This window comes from Bos grunniens, chromosome 28, assembly GCF_055505025.1.
Source record: "Bos grunniens cultivar Pamir isolate PY7600 chromosome 28, Bosgru_T2T1.0, whole genome shotgun sequence".
Classification (NCBI taxonomy): Eukaryota; Metazoa; Chordata; class Mammalia; order Artiodactyla; family Bovidae; genus Bos; species Bos grunniens.
The window spans coordinates 19,291,193-19,316,573 of record NC_141192.1 but is presented as its reverse complement, the minus strand read 5'-3'; the positions used below and the strand labels follow the sequence as shown (position 1 = coordinate 19,316,573).

Here is a 25,381-nt window from a genome sequence, read left to right as displayed (position 1 = left end):
CTCTATTGAAAAGGGCCAGATATTAGTCCTTTACACTTTAGTTTGAATTAGATTCATTTCCCCTTTGGGAGTATTTCAGCTTTGCCTCGTCTCTCCTTGTTGGGGGAAAGTTGATGGTTCTGAGAAAGGTTAGTTTTCAGGCATTGGATTGGGAGGATCATGGGGACCGCCTAATGCTGGATCTTCATGGCTTGTTTCATCTAAATCCCTACAGTGGCTTTAAGTATGAGAAGAAAGGGGAGAGGGGAACCTCAGGAGAGAAGAGGAGGGTCAAGACAGTGGGAAATAGTAGCAAGTGACACACACACTGAATCCATAGTTTTTATAGAGCATTTTAAGCTATGTAACTGTGAACTTCTCAGCACTTTGTAAAGAAGGGCCTGTTCCTATTTACAGATAAGGAGACTGAGCTTCCAGGGTGCCTGTGAGGAGCAGGGGTGATGGGAGATGCTGGGCGTGGTGCTCCCAGCTCAGGATGCTCATGATTTTTCTGGAACCTCTTCTGTGGCAGGAGCTCTCAAGCTGGTGCAGATCCCAGCAGGTGCCAGGCACATCCAGATTGAGGAGCTGGAGAAGGTCCCCCACCACATTGGTGAGTACGGGGTGCTAGGTGATGGGCAGCCAGCCCCTGGGACCTGCCCGCAGGTGTGGGGGAGCTGGGAGAACGGAAGAGAAGATTCTAATGTAGGGGACATTTCTTGAATTTGAATAATGTGAGAGAATGCTTTTTTGTTGATTGATTTTTCATTTGTGTTGAATTGGAAAAAGGCTCCATGCTTCAGATTTCAGAAGGTATGAAAGGGGATCCAGGGGACATTCCTTCCACCCTCTACCCCAGAAGCACTTTCCTTCCCCAGGGGCAACCACTGTTCATTTCTTGTGCACATAGGTACCTTTTAAAGGTAACCCATTTCCATAGAATGTATTAGTTAACGTTTGCTGTATAATACATCATCCCCGAACTTAGCAGCTTCATGCAGCAAGTGTTTATTAGCATCAGTTCTGTGGATCCCCGATTTGGGCTGGGTTCAGCTGGGTGCTTCTTCTAACTCATCCTCCTGGAAACTCACTCACCCAAGTGCAGTCAGCTGGTGGGTCTGTAGGGACCTGGTTGGTACTGGCTGTCAGCTGGGGTGACAGGGTCATGTCCCCAGCTGGCTAGCCTGGGATTATGCACGTGGGATCTGTTGCATGGTCCTCAGGAGTGGCAAGAGCAGGCAAACCCCGATGTGCAAGCCCATTTCAGGTCTCTGCTTGCGTCCTGCTTTCTCATGTCCGAGTGGTCTAAACAAGCCCCATGGCCAAACCCAGATTCAAGAGGTAGAAGCAGAGTATCTCCTAATGGGAGATGTGGTGCATCACAGTGCAAAGGGGTGAACCAACAGGAATAGGAGGAATTTGTGGCTGTTTTTGCAGTCTACCAGAGGGACCTTTTAATTATTCTTATTATAATGATGCTTAAACACATAATCTCTAAGCTGGATGCCTACCCTTTATACATGCAGCAGTTATACAGCTATAAAACCAAGACATCAAAAATGACAGCCCCCCAAATCAATCAGTAGAATTAAAATTAAGCCCATAAGTGTAAGAAGGGGAGATTTTTGTGTGTTTCTTTGCTTCATTCTGTTTTTGCTGAAACTAAAATTGGCATCAAAAAATGAGCATGTGCAGAATAGGCAAATCCATAGAGACAGGAAGTAGGTTGATGGTTGTCAGGGGCTGGAGAGAGGGGAAAATGGTGTGAGTGACTACAAATGGGTCTCAGATTTCTTTCAGGGGTGATGAAATGTTCTGGAATTAGATAGTGGTGGTGATTACACAGTCACAGAATCGCACCCTTTAAAAGGCAGAGTTGTATTCAATGTGAATTTTATCTCGATTGAAAGCACATTAGTATGGTTTGGAGCAGGCTCCTGGTGAGCAGGGGGGCAGAAGGCTGCTGCCCACACGCTGGGCAGTGCTGGGTTCCCCACACTTGTCTATGTTCAGACTCCTTACAGAGGGTGCGTGGTTGTGATGGCCCTGGGCCATGGCCTGTCCAGAGCCCCCTCTTACCTACTACAGCCACCAACTCGCACTGCTTGTTACCAGCTCATCATGAACACAAACACAAAATGTAACATCTCTGGGAAAGTTCATATATTACAAAAATGCCAACAGTCGTGTTTTTAGGTTATTATTAAAATAATAGAAAACATTTAAAAGGTCTCCTGGGGAACTTGCACTCTCTGTGCATCTACATTAGCCCAGCTGTAGAAATTCCTCACCTGGTCTGGAAGGCACCTGAGTGGAGTTGAAGTAGGCAGAAGGGGAAACTGAGGCCCTAAGTGGGTTATGGGCGATTTGTGCACCCTCATTCACCTGCAGGATGAGCCAGTCTGGACCTTGGTGTCCGATCTCCCAGCCGCGTGCCTCTGCCAGCCACACCTCTGGCTGTGAGATGGGAGGGCTTTGGCTGCACCATCTCCCTGCACAGCTGCCTGTCTGGCTCTGGGGAATTGTGCCAGCACAGGGGCTGGGGAGGGACAGGGGCAGGGAGAGAAGGTCATTTGCCCTTGAAAGAAGGTGGTTACAAATACTTCTCTTACTGCAGCCCTACGGATGATTCCATACTATCAGCAGCCCCTTGGGCTGCCTGTCCAGCTCCTTCCATCCATCCCTACCCTGTGCAGATGTCTAGCCTTCCCAGGGAGCTAGCTCGATGGGCTTGTAGGTAGCAGACGGGCTTCTGTGGAGGTTGGGGTAGAGGCTTGTGGGATGAGTCCCTGAGGGTTAGAGCTCTCCAGGAGCTTGTGTGGGAAGGAAGCAGAACTGAGACCTGTCGTTGGCACAGATTGTGTGACTATTATGTGTGTGAGATCCACAGCAACCCTGGTAAAAGTGTGCAGAATATACATGTGTGAGTGTGTGCGCATGTGCCCGTGTGTGCACATGTGTGCTGACAGGGTGTGTGCTCTCTGGAGAAGCCTGGGACAGGTGGCCGCCTTGGCAGTGAAGGCCAAGGCCCTGTCCAAACACGTCTGGCACTCCTGGAATTTAGGGGCATGGACTCTGAAAGGAAGTGAAGGGAGAGAAGCCGTGCTTGTAGCACCCACTGTGTGTGGGGCTGGAAGCTGGCACTCTTCATTTGCTGGAGCCTCATGACAACCTTCTTTTTACCCCATTTTGCAGTTGAGGAAACTGAGGCCCTGAGAGGTTAAGAAAATTGCTGGAAATATGGAGCAGGTCAGTCGTAGGGCCTGGGCTCAGAGCTGGTAGGACTTGGATGGTGGATTCCAGCACCCCCTGGAATGTGGGGTGTACAGCCAGAGACTGGGGGACAGCAGTAGCCGTGAGCTATGGGGACAGACAAGGGCCCTGCCTAAGGCGATGCTTGGCGCTAGCCTGGAGGGTCTGGCCATTCTGGAGCTGGGCCAGATGAGGTTGTCGGGGGTAGGGGCATCTCTCCTCCTGCTCACTAAAGAGGCTGGCCCTCCTGAGAACTGGACCATCAGCCTCTGCGTGTCCAGGACACACCCCTGCCCATCTGGGAGCCTCTGATTCCCCATCTGGATTAATAACAGCACCAACCTCAGAATGCATGTGAGGATTGCACTTTGGCAGTGAGCAGAGTGACCAGCCTGTGGTTGGTGCCCTGTATCCCTGGCTCTTATGTTATAATTACCCCAGGTGGGGACACCCCAGGGCTCCAGAGCCTTTGTCCTCCCCACCTGGCTGGGGGCTCGGGTCCCAGGGTTCAGCCCTTCTCTGACCCCTGGTGCTTCCAGGGTGAATAAGGCTGTGAATCGGGGCCTTTGCTGGGGTGTCTGCAGCCTACACACCTCCTGCCCGCCAGCCTGTTCCAGTTGTAGGCTGTGAGTTACTCACTGGCTGGGACTGTAAGGGGTAGACGTTTACAGATATTTTTTTTATCCACCCACTCTGTGCTCAGCCCTGTTGTGGGCCAGGGACACCGAGGTAGAGGAGATATCCTGACAGGCTGTGGGAGAGACAGGGTGTCTGTAATTGCAACTATAACTCAGACGCTGCTTTGATGCCAGTAGTAGTGCCTACCATTTATTATGTGCCAACTGCATGCCATGCACACAGCCTCGTTCTTTACATATATGAACTTTAATTGTCCCAAGAGCCTCTTGGCAGGGTAGGTGAGCATGGGATACTGTGATTATCCTCAAAGGGCATTCAAAATTTATACATGGTGAAACTGAGGCAGCACAAGGACTCTGAGTAATTTTCCCAGATCAGTCTAACTCCAGAGCCTATACTCTTAGCCTTTATGCTCTGCTATAGAGGTTGTTTGGAGAAGGAAATGGCAACCCACTCCAGTATTCTTGCCTAGAGAATCCCGTGGTCAGAGGAGCCTGGTGGGCTGCTGTTCATAGGGTTGCACAGAGTCGGACACGACTGAACTGACTTAGCATGCATGCATGCATTGGAGAAGGAAATGGCAACCCACTCCAGTGTTCTTGCCTCGAGAATCCCAGGGACAGAGGAGCCTGGTGAGCTGCCGTCTATGGGGTTGCACAGAGTCAGACATGACTGAAGCGACTTAGTGGCGGCAGCAGCATAGAGGTTACTGTGCTGAGCCTTAAATGTGGGTGGAGATCTGTCAGGCAGGAAGAAGGGGAGACCAGGGGAGAGGAATGGTGTGCACCATTCCAGAGGCAGGGGTGCTGCCAGGGGGCAGTGGCACGACCCATCTGACTGGGGAAAGGCTCAGGTGGGGACAGAGTGACAGGTAGGCAAGAGCCCCGAGGGACCCGTGGGGACGGCCTTGAAGCCCTGAGGTGTGGCTCATGCTCCTGTGGAGGGGAATAGAAATCTGTGTGACCCTCTTCCCATGGCCAGCGGTGAAGAACCAGGTCACAGGCAGCTTCATCCTCAACCCCAAGGGCAAGGAAGCCACGAGCCGGACCTTCACCGCAATGGGCCTGGAGTGGGAGTACGTGGTGGAGGATGCCAAGGAGAGCCTCAAAACCAGTGGCCCCCTGCCCGAAGCCGTCACTGTCCTGGTGAGCCCTCGCCCGCATGGTGGCCCCTGCCCACTCACCTTGCTGCCCCAGCCCAGTCCCCTAACCCCCTGTCTCTGCTGCTGAGCCAACACTCCTGTTCCTGTTTAGGTGTCTTTGGGAGCCTGGACAAGGCCAAGATGCCCTTCATACTTCCAGGCTGGTAGGATGGGAAGTGAGAAGGGAAAAAGAAACTGTTGTCTCACTGTCCAGTCAGAGACACCCCTTCAGGGAGCCTGTCCTCCATAATGCAAGCTCAGAGATAGGGCCCAGGAGGGGCTGGAGGACCTGGGTTGGTTCCCCCTGTTATTCTGCCATCTTCTGGCGTCCACTTGCATTGTGACTTTGCCAGCAAGTGCGTCCAATGGCCTGTGGCTCATGGGTGCTGTCTGACACTGCCAGCTACTGTCCCAGCTGGGGCCCACCTCTGCCCACACCTCCTCTTCCTAGACCATAAGCCAGAGCTTGTGGATCACGGATTGTTAACTTAGGAGACCAGGTCAGGAGAGCCTCTGTTGTCACTGACTGGTGACAGGGAGGCCCTGGACATGCTTTGTTTCTGGTGATACTCTTGCTGGTCAGGGAGGTCCTAGAGGACAGGGTCTGAAGCCAGTCGGTGTCAGTATATTAATTCAATCCAACATGTGCTTCCTGTTCACGCTATATTTACTGCCCACTCGTACACCTATGGCCAGTTGATTTCCAGCAAGAATACCAAGAATATTCAATGGGGAAAGAAGGATCTCTGCAACTAACAATGCTTGCATAATGGGATATCTACAGGCAGAAGAATGAAGTTGAACTCCTGCCTCACGCCGTCTACCAAAATCAGCTCACAATAGATCAAAGCCCCAAGAATAAGAGCTAAAGCCATAGAACTCTTGGAGAAAATAGAGGGATAAATCATGACCTTGGATTCCTAGATACGATACCAAAAGCATGAGCAATGAAAGAAAAAAAAAAAAGAGAGAGATAAACTGGTCTTCATGGAAATTGAAAGCTTTTGTACATGAAAAGACATTTTCAGGAAAGTGAGAAGATTACCTGAACAGAATGGGGGAAAGTATTTGCAATCATATATCTGATAAGAATCTCTATCGTAGACCATCTTCTAGAGACAGGCAGTGTGAGTGCTCTCGTGAGCAGGACAGACCAGCAGACATGGTTCCTGCCCTTGTTGGAACTTAGGTGTGTGGGAGGGAGAATCACCAATGGGCACACAGGCTGTTCAGGCCAGGCACGCAGTAGGTGCTTGGCCTGAGTTTTCCTGTGGCTATGGGTCTGAAAGTCCTCCCCAGGCCATACTCGGTGCTACCCCCTCCTGGCTTCCACTGGTTCTGCTTCTGACCCCACATCCTCCCTGGTGACTCCTCCTCTCTGATCTCCCTATGCTGGCCTTGCTCCCCGCCCTCCAGTCCTGTGCCACCTCCTCCGTCTCCCCTCAGGTACTCCCCCCAGCTGAAAGTGGCCCCCGCAGCAGTCTGGCCTACAAGTACATCATCCACGAGGACCTGCTGCCCCTTATCGGGAGCAACAATGTGCTCCTGGAGGAGACAGACACCTACGAGTGGGCACTCAAGAGCTGGGCGCCCTGCACCAAGGCCTGCGGAGGAGGTACCAGCCTGCCTGACTGCAGCCCCCTTGTGGGGCAGCCCAGGGCCTCTCGGGAGAGGAGCAGGAGGGGTCAGGGGGCTGAAATTGTCTCCACTTACCGTGGCCCCAGCTCATGCCTCAGTTTCTCCATCAAGGTCGCTGGGGTGTGACAGCCTGCCTGGGCAGGGCCTTGGGGCTGGGCTGGGGGTGCTAGAGACAAGCCTGGGGCAGGGTCTCTGCCCTGCAAGGGCTCCCCCTCTGTGCGGAGAGGCTGTGGTGCAGAGCCACATCCCCACCTGCACTATGGCAGGGACACCTGAGATGGGCTGGTGGCTTCCTTAGAAAGTGACTTTGGGAGGAGATGTTGCACAGGCCCAGAGGGAGGTGGGACTCAGAGCTCACAGTCCCTGAGGCTCTGGGCCAGGATAGTGGGGGGCCTGGCAGAACTGAGCCCCCACAGCAGGCTGCCCTCCTTCCAGGGATCCAGTTCACCAAATACGGCTGCCGGCGCCGACGAGATCACCACATGGTCCAGCGGCACCTGTGCGACCACAGGAAGAGGCCCAAGCCGATCCGCCGGCGCTGCAACCAGCACCCATGCGCCCAGCCAGGGTGAGTGCTTCCGGGGGAGGGACGAGGTGGCTGAACACAAACGTCCCGCAGCCCTGACCTCAGGATGAGGGGTGCTCCTCCAGCACTGGAGCGTGGGGGCACACAGACCCTGCAGCAGGGACTCTGAGCAGAGAGTACCCACACACCAGACTCTGCCCATGGCCAGCACTGCCCTCCTTGCCTATCCATCCCCTCTGAGGTTTCTAGATTAGCTTTCACTCCCAGAAAGAGGAAGATGCTGCCTTTGTTCTGTCCCTCCCAGCATCCTTTTACAGGTGGGGAGGCTGAGGCCCGATCTGTGGACCCAGCTTTCTCTCCATGATCCAGGGGGTCCATGGAGGTGAAGAAGAGCTCAGTGCTTCCAGGGCCTAGGTTGGGGCATGTCCACCAGTTCCTCTGGCTAGTCATCTGGGGCCCAGGCACATGGCCTGGCCTGCCAGCTCCCAGCCACGGTCTAGCCCCTGATTGGGATTCCCTGGCTCTTTTGAGCACAGGGTCATGTTCTTGGGGGTATTTGGAGAAAAGAGAGGCTTTTTTTCTCTTCTCTTGGGGCTTAGGGGAGAAAAGAGCCGTGATTGGTGTAGGATCGAGATCTGGCCTCTGAGCCTGTTGCCCAGCACCCCCTCAGCCCCTAGCAGGCTTCTCTAGTGGCCCTCAGGCAGGGCCGAGGGTAGTGGGCTGGCAGGAAACCACAGAGAACCAAGTCCGCCCACCTGCCTCCCTGGAGTCCTCTCAGGGTTAGGGAGGGGATTCCGATTCATCCTTGCTGACCCATAGCAGCTCTGCTCCTGTAGGGCGGAGGGGCCTGGGGCCAGGGTGGGAGCTGGTGGCCGGTGCTCGAGCCTGCCATGGCCTCCCTGTGTCCAGCCCCAGGCCACGGTCCCCAGCCCCCTAGCCCTCCATGCTTTTCTTTGATGCGTTACTTTTTATTCCGGCCACTTTCCACACAGATACTGGTGGTCACAGAGTATGTGGGGCTAATGCCTTCATGACCCTCAGCAGGTCACCCACCAGAAACATGGCTTGTTTCTTCATGTGTTAAATGCCAGGTGAAGTTTGAGGGCTTTTTGTTTTGTTTTCTAAAGGAAGGGATTGGCTGAAACCCCTGGTTTACTAAACGGTGTCTCAGGAAATAGAGGAGTGGCATTTGGGGGCTGCCCTCCCTCCATCCTGCCACAGGGATCTTGCATTTTCTCTTTCTAGACAAGAGCGGTTTTGCTTTGGTCTAACTCTTCCAGAGGGCATCTGCTTAAGATGCCACTGGGAAGTTGCTCTGTGGCTAAAGCTAAAAGATGCTTGGAGACCACCAGCTTGGCTGATGAGCCAAAGCTCTGCAGGCACTGGCGGTGATGGTGACAGAGCCTACGTTTATGACACACCTGCTGTGTGCCAAGCACTCCACCACATGCTTTATGTATACATGTCCTTTAACTGTCCCGAGACCCCCCTGGAGGCTGGGGTACTTCTGCTTCTTTTGTGGCACACGGACTCTCTAGTTGCAGTGTGGGCTCCAGAGCTCATGAGCTCTGTGGTTTGCAGCACACGGGCTTAGTCACCCTGCAGCATGTGGGATTTTAGTCCCCCAACTAAAGATTGAACCCATGTCCCCTGCATTGGAAGGCAAAGTCTTAACCACTGGGCTTCCAGGAAAATCCAGAGTGTTGAAAGAATCCTGATGTAAAGGTGGGCTGACTGTGGCTTAGAGCGGTCAAGAGCTTGCAAGGTGCAAGGACCTGCAGGGTGGCAGAATTTAAATAGGTGTTATACCCGTTTTTTAGACGAGGAAACTGAGAAGGGAATAAGTGACCTTCCTAAGGCCGCACACCCGGTGGCTGCAGAGTCAGGTGGATGGCTTGGCCCCCAAGCATTCTGAAGCCCAGCCCTTCTCTCTGGCTCCTGCCTCCTGTGGTTCGGAGGGTGGGAGCAGCTCTGGGAGAAAGTATGCCGCAGTCCTGCCTTCCCTCTACCTTTCTTCCTGTCTGTCTCCAGGTGGGTGACGGAGGAGTGGGGCGCCTGCAGCCGGAGCTGTGGGAAGCTTGGGGTGCAGACTCGGGGGGTGCAGTGCCTGCTGCCCCTCACCAACGGTACTCACAAGGCCATGCCGGCCAAGGCCTGCCCCGGGGAGCGGCCTGAGGCCCGTCGGCCCTGCCTGCGCGTGCCCTGTCCACTCCAGTGGCGGACAGGAGCCTGGTCCCAGGTGAGCTGTTCTCAGACAGTACAAGGGGCTGGGCTAATAGGCACTTACCCTGGAAGTCCAGAAAGAGGTGGGTCTGGGAGGGGAGCTGCCGAGAGTTCTGGTTGTCCATGCAGGCAGAGTTTCTGGTTGAATTTCTCTCCCTGCATCTGATTTGATTTTTCTCAAAACTGAGTCCATCAGCTCCCATGTATGCTGGAACATGGGTTTGTTCTCGGCCTTTATATTATTCAGTATCTGCTTTGACCTTCACTGAGAGCTAGGAGGCCTGGGCTAATATCCCTGTGTTTTAGATATGCGAATTGAAGCACATTCTTTTTAGTATTTATTTTTATTTGGCTGTGCTGAGTCTCACCAGGATCCTCCATCTTCACTGTGGCCTGTGGGATCTAGTTCCCCGACCAGGGATAGAAGCTGGGCCCCCTGCATTGGGAGAACAGAATCGTAGCCACTGGACCAGTAGGGAAGTCCCTGAAGCACATTCTCGCATTCAGGAAGTATTTACTGAGTGCCAGCTACATTGCAGGCGCACTGTGCTAAGAATGCCTAGAACCCATTTCCAACAGACCCGATTCTTGTCCTTGGGGTGCTTACAGTCCGGTGAGGGAGACGTGAGACAAGTACCAGAGACAGAAGCATGCACCAGCTGCAGCTGGACCTGAGCAGAAGTAAACAGGATAACATATCAGGGAGGGCCTCTTTGAGGTGGTGACATTAGAGCTGTGACCTGAGGCATGAGCCACAGGAAGACCCTGAGGCAGGAACGACCTTGTTACATTCCAGAAACAGAAAGGGACTGGAGCTCAATAGGAGGGGCAGGGGTTGTAGGATGGCTTTGGAGAGGTGGGCAGGGGTCAGATGCTGCAGGGCTTTATGAGGAGTTAGTTATTCTGAGAGCAGTTAAAACCTTGAAAGTTTTAACATGTATCACAAGCTCTGGTTTCAGGTTTAAAGATCATTCTGGCAGCTCTGTAGCAAGTTCATTGTTGCGAGGTCAGCGAAAGAAAAGGGAGACGATAAGAAGGCTGTGGAATGGTCCAGGGACCACAGGGTCTTGTGTTTTCTTGAAAATTCACTGGGTTTGAGCTTTGAAGACATGACGTAGAGTGAAATGAGCCAGACACAAAATGACGAATACTGTGTGATTACTTAACGTGAGGTACCCATAACAGTGAAATCCATAGAGACAGAAAGTAGAAGGGTGATTGCCAGGGGGCTGGGGGAGAGGGGGTGGGAAGTTAATGTTTAATGGGTGCAGAGTTTCAGCTTGGGAAGAAGAATCAGTTCTGGAGCTGGGTGGTGAGGGTTTCACAATAGTGTAAATACACTCAATGCCCCTGAACCATGCACTTAAAAGTGGTCACAGTGTAAATTGTATGGTCTGTATATTTGACTATAATTTTTGAAACTTCAGCTGATCACAGAGATAAGCACAATAACGCCTATTATAATAGAAAAATATCAGGAAATATTATATATATATCTATCCATCCATAGGAAATTATACTGAAAAAACCCCCATGGTCTGTTCATGTAATAAAATACTATACAGCAAGAAAAATAAATAAACTTGAACTGTACTTATCAACATAGATAAACCTCAGAAAAATAGGTGAGAAAAAGCACTGACATATGAAGGACAAAAATACTTCCAATGGGGCTACCATTTATGTAGTTTAAAAAGACACAGCACCATATTTGAAAATATGCCAGAATGCTGATTTATTGACTTTGCTAGTGGGCTGTTTGAACAGGCGTTCATGACCAGCTTCCTCATACTTTTCTGTAGGCTTGAAGTAGTGCACGGTACAGAGTATTTGATTTTTATTGTTATTAATTTGGGGGGGTGCGCTGGGTCTTCGTTGCTGCATGCAGGCTTTCTCCAGTTGCGGAGAGCCGGGGCTGCGCTCTAGTTGTCGTGCACGAGCTTCTCATTGCGACGGCTTCTCTTGTTGCAGAGCACAGGCTCCAGGGCACGAGGGCTCAGTGGTTGCAGCTCTCAGGCTCTAGAGCTCAGTCTCAATAGTTGTGGCCCACGGGCTTAGTTGCTCTGAGGCGTGTGAGATCTTCCCGGACTAGGGATCAAACCCATGTCCCTTGCATCAGCAGGTGGATTCTTATCCACTGCCCACCAGAGAAGTCCAAAACAGAGTATCTTAAATAACTAAAAATCCCCACACAACCCATGCAGATTTTATATTCTTCTCCGTAACATATAGCTTTATTTGTTTGAATGTAAAACAGACAGATTGCTGGTCCATCAGGGACCCCTTACAGAGAACAGATGACAGCTGGTGGAAGATCACTGGCCCTGTAAGACTGGGAGAAACATTCCAGAGCTATTGTGTTCTAACTCTTCATCCTGGGAAGATGAGCTGTCTTGGTCCCGTGGTTCTGTGTGGTGTGTGACCCCTGGGTCTCCCTGGGTCGTCACCTGCCCCCGTATGCGAAGTGGACCTTTGCAAGTCCTTCCCATCCCACTAGGAGAGGCTGTGCTCAGTGCTCGCAAAACCCAGTGACCTCAGGAGGCATGGGTTTGATCCCTGGTTGGGGGAGTTCTGCATGCCGTGTGGAGTGGCCAAAAGAAAGCCCAAAACAAACAAGCCCAGTGACTTGGTCACATGGGGCACCCTCCCTTGCTTTTCTTGAAGTGACCCTACCCATCTATTAGAGCATGGGGGGTCCAGGAGATGGTGTGTGTGGCCATCCTCACCAATGGCCTTTTGCTCCTGGCACCCATGCCAGGACACTTTTGAGCATGTCTCTGCATGCTGAGTTTTGGAAAGCAAAGTCATTGAATGTCAGAGCTAGAGGGGTCTGTGGGGACCCCGACACCTAGCTCTCTTGGCTTAGCTGGTGTTACAGTCTGGGTTCCTGCATCCCCTTGACAAGGTATCATCAAGTGCATAGACCTGCCCCAGGTCCCTAGGACTGGTGGATGGCAACAGGGAGTGTGCAGGGTGATACACAAATTATTTGAGGACCCAGGTACAAACTAGACACAGTGGACATAAGCGGCAGTGCTGGAAGGGGGCCCCACAGGCCCCCTCCAGGAGGTGGGGAGGTTCAGGGGTTCTAAGATCAAGACAGTGGCTCTTTCCCACCTAGTTGAGGAATATTTGGGCTTCCCTGGTGGCTCAGATGGTAAAGAGTCTGCCTGCAATGTGGGACACCCGGATTCAATCCCTGGGTCAGGAAGATCCCCTGGAGGAGGGCATGGCAACCCACTCCAGTATTCTTGCCTGGAGAATTCCATGGACAGAGGAGCCTGGCGGGCTACAGTCCACAGGGTCACAAAGAGTCAGACATGACTGAGTGGCTAAGCAGCAGCAGCGGAGTATTTGAAGTTGCTGCACTGACCTGGAGAGGCTGTTGAGTGCAGTCCTTGTGCATCCTGGTCAAGGATCAAGTCAAGCAGAGGCTTGGCACCCTCCTCTGTACCCTTTCTGTCCTGCACATTGGCTGGGCTTCGGAGCTCACCGCCTCCTTCCTCTGTCTCTCTGCCCACCCCGGCCTGGCCCGCCCCCATCTTGCCCCACCTCCACCCCACCCCGGCCTGGCCCGCCCCCACCCTGCCCCTCCTCCCCCCCACCCTGTCCCCCCTCCCCCCCACCCTCCATGACAGTGCTCTGTCACCTGCGGAGAGGGCATCCAGCAGCGGCAGGTGGTGTGCCGGACCAACGCCAACAGTCTGGGGCAGTGTGAGGGGGCCAAGCCGGACACGGTCCAGGCCTGCAGCCTGCCCGCCTGCGGAGGTGAGCCGGGTAGGATGGGGGTTGGCCAGCTTCTCTGGCCTAGATCTGAGGCCCAGCCTGACTGGCTTCCCAGCCCACTGGTACCCCCAGTACTAGAGCTTCTTCCCCGCCCCTCCCAGGAAATCTCCAGAACTCCACAGTGAAAGCTGACGTCCGGGAACTTGTGACCCCAGAGGGGCAGTGGGTTCCACAGTCTGGGCCTCTGGATCCCATCAACAAGATATCATCCAGTAAGTATACCTCTGGACCGTATCCCTTTCCCAGCCTCCCAGTGTCTGGCATCACGAGCACGGGCCGTGCAGTGGAGCAGACCCAGCTTCCAGTCTGTTCGCGTGACCTTGGCTTCCTGAGGTGACTATCACCACCTCACAGCCTTGGATTCCTCAGCTGTGAGAGGGGGGTGATGCTTGTAATGGTCCATGGTTCCTTATCTGCTGTTCCAGAGTAATTGAAAGCTGCAAATGTCTCCCTGAATCTGGTGCAGACTCATTGGGCAGCAAAATCGGAACTGAACGGACAAGAAATTAGTTATTCTTTTGTTACAGAAACATTGACATATTTGGTTACAAGGTGACCCCTCAGGCCCACCGGGGGTGTTATATAATATGAATACGGTGAAGATTACTTTTCTAACTTCCAAAGTTCTGAATTGTGAATCATATCTGGTTCCAAGGTTTGGGGATGGCAGTGGTAGTTCTGAGCTGTCTTTATACGGCTTTTGAGAGAATTAAATGATAACGTATGCACTCCTGCCTAGCTGCCAGCTAACATCAACAAAAACAGTAGCAGTCATTTCTCTCTGCTTCATGATCCTAAGCCCGTCAGTTCACCCTCTCATCTTTCCATCTATCTGCCCGTCCATCCATCCATCTGCCTATCCATCTATTAATAAATATTAACCAAGAACCTACCAGGCTTTATGTTCTGTGCTCCTTCCTAGGCTTCTTCTCTATTTCCCTTTCTCACTGTCCCAAGGACCAGGGTCTGTAGCAGAAAGATCCCAGACCCTGACTCCTAATGAGAGGACCAGTTGGTTGGCTGTGTGACCTCGTGCACATCTGTGAACCTCTCTGAGCGCGGCAACCTGATCTGTAAAACAAAGGGGTCTGATTAAATGTCTTCAGGTTATCTCCTGGCTCGAGTCTTGCTGCTGCTCTGCTCCTATGCTGAGGCTCAAACGGTGCAAGCAAGCGGTGCAAGCGTCTGGTTTCCTTTCCTTTCACTCTGGGGAGCGAAGGGGAGCTCTCACTCTGGTCCTAGAATTCTGGCGCCATCTAGAGGCCACTTGTTTTCCATTTTCCCTAACATTTCTCGTTCCCCTTAGCCTGCACCCTACCTTTTCTCTCCTCGCTTTTTTCCCTTCCCCCTCCCCCTTCTCCCTTGTCCCCTCCCTCTCCCCTTCCTTCTCCTCCTTTTCTCTTTCCCTGGCAAAAATTAGTAGAAAGCTAAGCTCCTGACCTCACATTGTCTGGAAAGACCTACCTGAAGTTATCACAAAAATGCAAAAACCGTTTTTTGATGACATTTAAGCCAAAGCAAACAAAACTAATATGGTGAGCACCCCTCTATGCCAGAAACTTTTTAAATGCTATTTTCAATAATATTATTATTATTTGGTAAATGTCAGCATTATCTCCGTTTTTACAGAAGAAACTGAGGGTTGAAGAGTTTAAGGCCTCTCAGCTTTTAAGTGGTAGAGCCTTGAATGGAACCTAGATTTGCTTGATTCCACAGTTAGTGGTAAGGGGGCTTAGTGTTTCACATGCGTGCTGACTGGTGGCAGGACATTTAGGCTGCTTGTCACACTGCGTTACCAGCTGCCTGCTCCTGGCCGGAGTGGACCAGATTCCTCAGGGTTGACTGGGAGGTGGTGAGGGTGGGAGATGAAGGACTGAGTAGGCGGTGGGACCTGGTGGATGGGCACCTCCAGCATCAGTCTTTGTGCTGTGTGTGCAGTGGAGCTCTGCGTGCGGGACAGGTCCATCTTCTGCCAGACGGAAGAGCTCGATCGCTACTGCTCCATCCCCGGCTTCCACCGGCTGTGCTGCGAGTCCTGCACCAAGAAGACCTTGAGCCTAGACCCTGGCCTGGCCTCACCACCCCCCTTCTCCACTCCTGGGAGCCCCTTCTCAGCACCCGTGGCCCCTCCAGATGCTGTGGAGCCCTCTGTGGGGCCAACGGGATCAGAGCAGCGTCAGCGAGACCAACCCACACCGCTCCCAGGACCTCTGGGCACGAGCGCCCCCGTGACCCAAAGCTACTTTGCTCCCCAGAAACCAACCCCTACAGCATTCCGGGGCACTTCCCCGAGTGCCCCCTGGGGCTGGACCGGGGCCCCTACCCCAGCCTCTGAAAACAAAGGGCTGCTCAGGGAAGACCCGAAGCATCCAGGCACCAGCCTTCCCTCCACGGCCCCGGTGACATGAACCCGCCTCGCCCTTCCTGCCAGTCAAGTTTACAATCTCTGTGCTGCCCCGAGACCCCCGGCTCAGAGGACACACAGCAGGGCGGGGGCCTGCACGGACTGCCTTTTAAATTATTTGCCTTCATGTCGTTCTAGTTTGGGGCTGTGACACTTTTCACCCTGTGAAATGGGTGTATGAGGAAGAAAAAGATCAGGGAAAGTCCTAACCGGAGATACCTCAGCAAGCAGCCCAGGTGACCGAACCGAACCTCTCAGGGGCTCCTGTCTGTCTCTCCTGCAGGGACTGAGGGCCTGCTACCACCCCTCCCTCACCACCTGCCACCGGGCCCCACACTGGATCCATTTGCCAGGACTCGTGAGCACCCCGGTGGAGGCCCTGTCTACTGGGCCCCTCTGCCCCGAGAGGCAAAGCAGGACAGGGAAGGTGGAGGGAATACTCGCAGGTGGTCTGAGAGGAAGTGGGCTGGGGGAATTCAGCTACATGCCTAGGGTGGGTGGGAGGCAAGTTCATCTCGGACTCAGCTCTTTGTAGCAAGAGCTGCAGACAGCTCCTCCCGCCAAGGCCAAGAAGCAGAGTCCAGCTGGAGTGTGCTGGCAGGACGGCAGTGTCGGTGGCCACCTCTGCACCTGCAGATGGCACGTCCTGTGACTTCCAGTGCCTCCAGGTTACAGATGGGCCTCCTAACCTCACCCCAGCCCCAACCCCCCGAGAAGGGAGCTCTGGACAGCCTGGAGTATGTGTCCTCACCATCCAGGGGATTCCTAACTGGTGCTAGACCCCTGGCTGGACCAGGAATGGCAACTGTGGTCATCGCTTTGGTGCATGAAGGGAGCACAGCTGGAAGGTGACTTGGTGGAGCATGAGGAGTCGTGAGTTCTCAGACTGAGCCCCATCCGCTGTTGCCCTCTATCAAAGACCACTCCTGCTAGAGTCAGGGGTCTTCTCTCACCTGGCTTAAGCTGGGCCAGAGGTGTATTTGTGGTGCTGGGTAGGGGTAGGAGGGTGACCAGACTCCAAGGCTGAGGACCAGAGTCCACCCATAGCCAGACTCTGGGGTTGACAAGGGCCAAGTGCCCCAGGGCAGGACGTGAGCCTCTGCCCCATGGAGACACTGGCCCACCGTGCTGTAGGGCCTCAGCTGTCCCCCGCCACGTTACCTCCAACGGCAGGTAACTTCCCTGGACCCTCTGGCTCTCTGGAAGCCACCCAATTCCCAGGACCTCTCCAGGGGTTCTCACTCTGAGGCATGCAGAGGGTCTCCCAGACCCCTCAGCAGGCCGTAAGGTGCTGGCCAGTTCTTCTGTTCCCAGGGCAAAGGGGCCATTCTGAGCCAGGCTAAAGGAATAGGGACAGTGGGCCCCGGCCTGAAACCCCCTGGAGAATGGAAGCCCTAGAGGGGCTCCCCAGGGGCCCTCTCCACCTGCTGCCTACCCCCTCCCAGGGCAGCTGGGACACACACAGAACCATTCCTGTGCGACCCAGCCCACCTGTATCAAGTGCCTTTGCGATCGAGATCTTTAAATTTTTATGTATTTATTAACACTGTCCTTGGTGTTTGTTTTGGACCCGAGAAAGTTGTGGTGTGTTTTTCTTTTTCTCTCCATTTTAGCAAAAAAGGGACAGCAAAGCCAGAGCTCTACTGTCCTTGGCTGGTAAGATGATTGGGGTTGCGGGTGGACAGGGAGGGGTCAGAGCCACAGGAAGACTTGGCCCCCAGCCTCCTCACCTTGGTCACACTTGTTCTGGGGTTCCTCTGAACATCACCTTGGTGGAGAGGCAAGAGCAGGGCTGGGGGCCTGGGGGTCCCACTTAGGCTGTTCCACCAAGTAGCTGTGTGGTCTCATGCAAGTCACTGTTCAGAATTTGGTCCAAAGGGTGGGAGCACCTGGGAGGAATTTGGGGGTCTGCATATGGAGGACGTGCTCGTGAGCAGAGCTGTTCAAACACACACGGGTGGCTTCTTTGCAAGGTGGTGAGCACTCTTTCCCTGGAAAAGTCCATGCAGGAGGGGGATGTCGGACAGGAGGTGGAAGGAACATGATGGGTCTTATTGGGCGGGGAGGGCTGATGTGGAAATTGCTGTATAATTTAAAACTATGGTTCCACGCCTTACTCCTTGCCCATGACAGACATCACTAATCCATTACCACACCCTTTCAATGAGTGTTCCACAGGCCCCTCCCTGACAGCTGTGGGGCCCAGGGCAAGGGCACAGAGGCCCCCTCCAGGGACCTCACATGCCCATGTGTGTCTAGCTTTCAAGTCCAAGCTCCATTTATATCCCTGTGCAAACAGCTTCCCCTTGGAAACTAGCCCTTCTAAACACGTCTGTCACTTGGACCTAGGGGTGCATATACGTGGTGACCCAGGCACACGTAGGGGGCTACCTTGGGAGATGCTACCACAGGCCCTAGAACTGCACTCAGGACTGCTGGGGTAAGGAATACTGGAGGCCAGTGTGCTCCGAGTGTAGCCTGCAGGAGGGGACTCATGGACCTTGGGGGAGGGTACCTGACCTTGGTGCAGGCCACCTCGCCATGGTGGGTAGTATGGGTGGAGGGGGGCCCTCTAAGATCTCCAACACCCCAGCTCTAACAGCGGTACTGGCACATTTCGTGGGGCAGGGATAGCACATGGAAACATGCCAATGCTGCCTGTCTTGTGCCCATGGCAGATATTGCCAATCCATCACTGCAGTCTTCCCCACTGAGCCCAGACTCCCCCGGAGGCCTTCACATAGTGCTCCAGATACTGACCTCCAATCAGTTTCCATGGCCAGGACAAGAAGCAGCGATGTTAGACTGGGTCAGTGAATTTAAACTTTTACACCATTGGGAACCTTTGTTCGGGCTCAGCATCTCAAAGCAGGACTGCAGTGGCCCAAGTGGAGGAAGAGGGACCAAGAAACCAGCCCTGAGGACCCTCCTCTGACCTCGAGGACCCCACAGAGTCCTGTGTGTGGATGAGACAGCTCTAGGGAGCCTGTGGGCTCTAAGGTTCTGTGGGACCCTCAGCCCTTCTGCTCATCTGAAAAAATGTCAGTGAAAGCATTTGCCTTGCCCACCGGTGAAAACAATGTGACCAGAAAATGCAAGAGAGGGTGGATGAGGGGTATCCTGGGGGTGACGTTGGTCCCTGGGTTATTCCTGGAATAGGGCTTGAGGGATCCAGTCAGCATGGAGGATGGATGAGCTGTCGCTGTGCCACAAGAGTAGACCAGAGTCAGGGCTTGGGCTCCTTGAAGTCCCCAGCCTCCACCTGTGGAATCTTGCCGCTTTCCCAGTCTCCCTGAAGCCCTTTCATCCCTGTGGGGACTGTTGCTGTTGGAAACCCAGGCCACGGCCCTGACCAAAAGTTACCCGCACCCTGCTTAGGATGTAGAAAGCTACAGGAGGACATCAGTTCTACCCTTACAATAAGAAGCCAATAAGCTTCAGTGTCATGCCTCTTTTAGCCTGTTACGGGGCTGAGTTTTCAAGGTAAGCAGGTGGGTTACATTTCAGAGGGTGACAAGTCCCTCAGGGGAGAGAGAGGCTCCACGTGCTCATCTACCTCTGGCAGAGCATGGAAGGAAGTGGTCAACAGAGAAGCAGGTAAGAAAATGCAACTGAAATGTTAACACACTTTTAAAGGTTAGGGTGACAGTTTGGAATCGTTGGGAGCTCCATTCACAAGGGGAGCCTGCACCTACTCATCCAGTCTTGTCCATGGGCCTCAGCTGGATGCACACGAGGAAGATCTGGGGCAGGACAGGTGAGCCTCGAGAGCACCCTCTGGGGCTCTGACCAAGTCCGAGAGTGCAGATTAAGAAAGCGATTCCGATTCACAGTGCATCAGGTGCAGGCTACCTGTACACGGAAAATTAGAAAGCCTCACTCAGAGAAGTGTAAGAATAGCTAAAGGAAGTCTCAGTATGGTCAAGTTCTCAAAAAGACTTGTAACGCTATTCCACTCAGAATTCCAGCAGGCTGGGTGTTCTTTGGAAATTGCAAACTGATCGTAACATTTTTATGGAAATAAAGAGGACCTAGGATATCCAAAACAGTTCTGAAAAAGAACAAAGTGGGAGAATTTTTACTACCTGATTTCTAGACTGACTGTGAAGCTACGTTAACTAAGATGGTTTGGCGCTGGTGTAATAGATACGCAAAACAATGGAACAGAAAATCCGGAAATAGACCCACACAACCCTAAGTTCTTAACAAGATGCCAAAGTCAGGGCATGAGAGTCTTTCCAGTAAATGATGTTAGAAAAATGGAAGCTCTGCATAGAAAGAAAGAAACCTCAACTTTCACCTCGTATCATATGTGAAAATTGACTCGGTCAAAATGGGTGATCCACTTAAAGGTAGGAGCTAAAACCAAAAACTTCCAGAGGAAAAACATTTGTAAACAATCTTTGTGACCTTGGGTTAGACCAAGATGGCACTAAATGCACAGACCATAAAAGAAAAGGTTGACAAATTGAACTTGATTGAAACTAAAACTTCTTTTCGAAAGACAGTGGTAAGAAAATGAAGAGGCAAAAAAATAAGCAAGAAACAAAAAGCAAGCAAACAAACAAAAAACCGAAAAACAACAATGGGAGAAAACCAACCAACAGCACAAGCTGGGAGAAGGTATTTCACATAATATATCTGATACTGGACTTGTATCCAGAACGTATAAAGAGTTCTTAAACAATGCCCCCCCTCAAAATGGGCAAAAGATTTGGACACTTTACTGAAAATGTACAATGACAAATAGGTACAGGAAAAGATACGCAACATCACTGATTGTTAGGGAAAGGGGAATTTAAATGGCAAAGAGTGTCTATTTCATAACCATTAGAATAGCTAAGCGCTTCCCTGGTAGCTCAGATGGTAAAGAATCTGCCTGCAGTGTGGGAGACCTGGGTTCGATCCTTGGGTTGGGAACATCCCTGGAGGAGGGCATGGCTACCCATTCCAGTATTCTTGCCTGGAGAATCCCCATGGACAAAGGAACCTGGCAGGCTATGGTCCATGGGGTCGTAAAGAGTCGGACACAACTGAGCAACTAAGCATAGCACAGAACAGCTAAAATTAACAAGATTGGCCACATCAAGTGTTGGGAGGATGTTGGGCATCTGGAACTCTCATTCTTTTAGGTAGGAATGCAAAGGGTGCATCCACTTAGGAGAACATTCAGATGCTTCTTATAAAGTTGAACATACAATTACCTCCGACTCAGTGATGACTGCCTTATGTATTCACATGAGGGAAATGAAAACATTTGTCCACAAAACAATTTGTATGCAAATGTCCCTTAGCAACTTAATTCAAAATAGACCTCGACTGGAAACAACCCAAATATTCACCAAATAGTGGATGGATAGATAAACTGTGACGTATCCATACAAGGGAATACTACTCAAGAACAAAAAGGCGTGAACCGCTCATATGGACGTGCACACATCGATGTGCACAGATCTGCAGAGTGTTCTGCTGAGAGAAGAAGACAGGCCCCAGAGACTACACACCAGGTGAGTCCCTTCATAGGAGATTTTGGAAAAGATAAAACAGACCACTGGTTGCCAGCACTGGGAGTGGGAGGGAGGATTGTGAGTGGGCATGGGAGGACTTTGTGGAGGACTAGACATGCAGAGGTGCCTGGATTGCGGTGGTCCCACTCATTTTAAAGTGAACTCTCCTATATGCAAATTATGTATCAGTAGAAAATATTAAATCACATAATGAAGGTAATGGGAGACGTCTCACCCAAGATCTCTGCAAATACACTATACTGTTTTCCTGGAGAAAACATCTGGTCCCTTCTCCCATTTGATTCCCAGCATCACCATTTACCACCTGGGTGGAATTGGGAGAGTTCTTTTATCTTTCTGAGCCTTAGACTCTCATCTGTAAAATGGGCATACTTCTTTCTATCAGAATTGCTCATCACTCTTTGAGGTGCTGAGTGCTGGATCTCTGCTTACGTAGGAGGTAGGTTGCTGGAGGAGAGGAACGATTGATTCTTTTCTTATTTGTGTTCTTCTCTCTTCACCCCCTGCCTCCCAACAGGCCTCAATAGAGGCCTCTGGGACTCCTGGCTGCATGATGCTGCAAGAAATTTGTAAGGACAGCCAGAGGCACCCAGGCCAAGCCCTCGGCTCCTAGGCAAAGGACCTGTTCCTGCTTCTAGGACTCTCTGGGAGCAGGTGACCACCCAGGGCTGGCAGCGCCTCATCCCAGAGAAGTGGGAGCAAGAGGGCACCCGCCTAAGCTCAGAGGCCCAGGACAAGCTCAGGCTCCACACCAGCACTTGGCTTCATGTGCAGGCTGCCCAGTCACCACCCACCTTCCAGCCTCAGCTCCCTTATTTGCAAAAAGGGATATGAAATGACTCACAGGTTAGTTTAGAGCGAAGGAGACAGTGTCTATGAAAGTGTTTAGCAAGTGAGGGATTATGGTTGCTCCTAAAATTCTGGTGATGGATAGCAACATAAAAGAGATCTGCAGGGAGCCAGGAGTTGGGCTGGGGCCTGGTTCAGTTCTGCCTCACAGAGGCCCTCCCTAAAGCCATTTGGTGGCTCTCGTCGCCCTTAGGGAGGAGACCAAAGTCCTTCCTCTGGCTGCTGAGGCCCTGGTGGTCTTCCTCAGGGGATGTTTCTCCACCTCTGCTTTAGAAAACATGGTGCACTTAGGGGTTGATCTCCGTGGTGACTGAATAAGGCCTGTCCTCCCCCTGGGACTTGCTTTTAATAAATGCAGCATTTTCAGGATGAGTAAACAGGGATGCACAGAGGTGGTGGGTTCTCTGCTTCCCTGCAGGGCCCCACAGGGCTCCCGAGCTTCTCCTTAGGAGCCAGGCCCTGGAAACCAAGAGGCAGCTGGAAGCCAGGGGTGAGGGTGGGGAGCCCACTGGGTCTTGCAGCTGGAGATTATGTCTCCTTGGAGGAGATTGTCACTGGCTGGATCAGTGAGAGGAAGCTTAGGCCTTCCTTGCATGTAGAATTAGCAGCAGGAGACAGTGTACAGATGTCTGATCCACCTGTGCAAATGGGTAAACTGAGGCCCAGAGAGAGCAAATGGCTATTCCCAAATCACGCCAGTGGTGGCAGGGACCAGGCCAAGAGTCAAGTTTTGCCTATGGTCAAGCAGTATGTTCCTGACAGATCTCAAGTCTCTTGGGCTGGTGGTTTCCCACCCTTTGTCCCATCAAAGGTCTAAGTGCTATCTGAGGTGGAGCGTAGGCCTGGGGAGGTGATAGGAGTGTGGCCTCAGGAGTCTCCTGTGGAAAAGAGCAGAGACCAGATTACTAGGTTCTAGTTCTTTTTTTTTTTTTTTTTTTGAAACAGAGACATCACTGTGATTATCTCTTTAAAACAAATTTTTTTTTAATGTGGGCCATTTTTAAAGTCTTTATTGAATTTGTTACAATATTGTCCTGTTGTTTATGTTTTGTTTTTTTGGCTGTGAGTCATGTGGGATCTTAGTTTCCGGACCAAGGATGAAACCCACACCTCCTGCATTGGAAGCATGAGTCTTAACCACTGGACCACCGGAAAAGTCCCTGGGTTCTAGTTCTGACTCCGCCACTCATTGTGTGACCTTTGGCGAGTTATTTAAGCTTTCTGAGCCTCAGTTTCTTATCTATAAAGTGGGGATAATAATACGTGTTTCACAGGGTTAGAGCGAGGATTGAATGGCTTATTTTTGCGGGCGTTGCATACATAGTTGCGGTCCATGCAAAGCCCTTAGGACAGCGTTTGCACACGGTAAGTGCTGCGTGAGTGTTAGCTGCCATTTCCAGCCTCACTCCCCCCTGCCCCAGCCTCCTGAGGGGAGAGTGGTGGTGAGGGTCCCATGCAGCAGATTCAGGGGGGCTGGGGATGGCCGGGGGCACAAGAACCTCCGTCTCCAGCAGGCTGTCCTGCTGCGGGCTGCTGACATCCAGGAACTTCCTGTGTGGCCAGGGTGACTCTGAGCAGAGGTAGCTTAAGAAGGAGTGGGGGTGTGCACGAGCCAGGCCACACTGTGGGGGCTGAGAAGGTGGAAGGAGGGCAGAGGTGAAAGAGGCTTTCAGCCACACAGGGATGCTGGTTGGGGTCCCCTCCTGGGCATAGGGAACTGGGGGAGTGGTTCGTCTATTTCTGGGCAGTTAGATGGAGGGAGGTGCCTTTCAGGGAGAGCCCTTGGTAACATCCATCGGGAGGATGCTGATTTAAGACAAGGGTCCCCTAGCATGAAGACTGCCGAAGGCTAGGAATGATGGTTTGCAAGCAAGGGTATTATCTGGGGGCTTCTGGCAATGGGAGAAGAGAGATGAGGGGGCGCCTAGTGGTAGAATGCCAGGGGCTAACAGCAGAGCTCTTCCCTAGGACCCACAAAACTGCAAAATCTCCAGAAATCCCCAATGTTCATTATGACTGGATTCCTCCTGGTGATTTGTGCAGGAGCCAAATTCTGCCTCTGGGTTGATATGAGCAGCAGAGCTGAGGTCAGAGGCAGCAAGCCCCCCAAGTCTCTATGTCTTCAGGAGCCCCAGAAATCTTTAGACAATGGGAACAGGGACAGTTCAAGGATTTCTCACCTAGAAGACATGGGCAGGGGAAGAGAGGGTCCCAGAGTCCCAGGGGACTAAATACTGAGCAGGAGACCTGAACCAGGAGCTGGGATGATATCCTTTGCTGATACTGTGCTTGGGTCTGGACGCTGGCAGAGGGCCAGTTTATAAGGTGCTTTCTCTAAGTAACCTCTTTCTTTGTCTGCTTCTGCTTTACAGACGTGGACACAGATGCACTGAGTCAAGAGACCTGCCCAAGGAAGGCATCCAGAGCTGGAATGTAAGCCCAGGTGGGGATTCTGCCCTGGAGCATCTGGACCCTACCCCAGGAGGCCAGTGAGTGAAGGGACGTGGCCAAGTCTCCTGGGTCAGGCCGAGACAGGTGAGGGGCATTTGCTGGGTAAGCAGTGAGGAGAGGGGGCCCCTCCAGTTCCGCAGGCTCCTGAACAGAGGAGCCACCTGGCAGCTTCTGCTGGGGTGGGGAGGGGGCGTGCTGGAACTGGGGCGGGGAGAAGAGGGGTGTTGGAGGCAGCCTCGCATCCAAGGTTGGGAGGGCTGGGGCTTCAGGGTGCATTGGTCTCAACTCACTGTCCTGGGGTAGATTATTCCTCCTGTGGCCCCTCGACCTTCCCACCCATGCTGGGCACTGCCAGGCTGGCACGGGGCTTCCATCAGGTTGCAGGTTAATAAATCTCACTCTTCCCTGAGACCCGAATTGCAGGATTGCACTTTATCTCAGTGTGGTGCTGCAGGAAAGAAAACACTCTTCGGAATTCAAATGTATGAAAATCTCATGCTGTTCTAAATGTAACTAGGGGAGCTCACTAAGGAAATCTTGAGAGGCTTTGATAAAGCGATCACCACTGACCAAAAGAAGAGAACAATGTCACTGAAAGTAAATGACTGCAACCACTTTTGCCTTCTAAGGGAGCAGCAGAATTTATATCACAGAGTAAGCAGGTCTGTGCTTCTGGGGGAACTGAGGAAAGTGCTGGAGAAGGCGCCCCATGGTTACAAAGGGCTGGAGAAGGCGCCCTTTGTAACCATGGGGAGCACCCTTAATGGGGAGAAAAAACAGTTGTAGAGAAGGGGTGGGGGAACCACAAGACTGAGATGGCAGTGGGGACAGGGAGGAATGGGCTGCGTGGGGACTTTGGGGGATACAGTTTGCTTAACGGGTCTAATAGTTTATTTTTTGGCATTGTCCCCTCAATCCTTGGGGTGTCCACCCCACACATTAAGGACTTTGCAGGAGTCAGGATT

At 52.3% G+C, this 25,381-nt stretch overlaps 1 protein-coding gene across 5 annotated transcripts in view; it reads left to right on the top strand.

Moving 5' to 3' along the window:
• Positions 1–17,166, top strand: part of ADAMTS14 (ADAM metallopeptidase with thrombospondin type 1 motif 14) — a 95,407-nt gene extending 78,241 nt beyond the window's left edge. For 3 of the 5 annotated variants that reach the window (XM_086382209.1, XM_086382210.1, XM_086382211.1), the window contains 8 exons: positions 512–592; positions 4,852–5,015; positions 6,458–6,626; positions 7,085–7,217; positions 9,207–9,414; positions 13,037–13,166; positions 13,286–13,396; positions 15,123–17,166. In XM_086382209.1, coding sequence (XP_086238335.1) covers positions 512–592; positions 4,852–5,015; positions 6,458–6,626; positions 7,085–7,217; positions 9,207–9,414; positions 13,037–13,166; positions 13,286–13,396; positions 15,123–15,592 — 1,466 coding nt within the window. In that variant the 3' untranslated portion in view covers positions 15,593–17,166. Of the gene's footprint in view, positions 1–511; positions 593–4,851; positions 5,016–6,457; positions 6,627–7,084; positions 7,218–9,206; positions 9,415–13,036; positions 13,167–13,285; positions 13,397–15,122 lie in introns of those variants that run through there. The other 2 variants (XR_015156873.1, XR_015156875.1) reach the window with 2 other exon arrangements.
• The last annotated feature ends 8,215 nt before the right edge of the window (positions 17,167–25,381 follow it).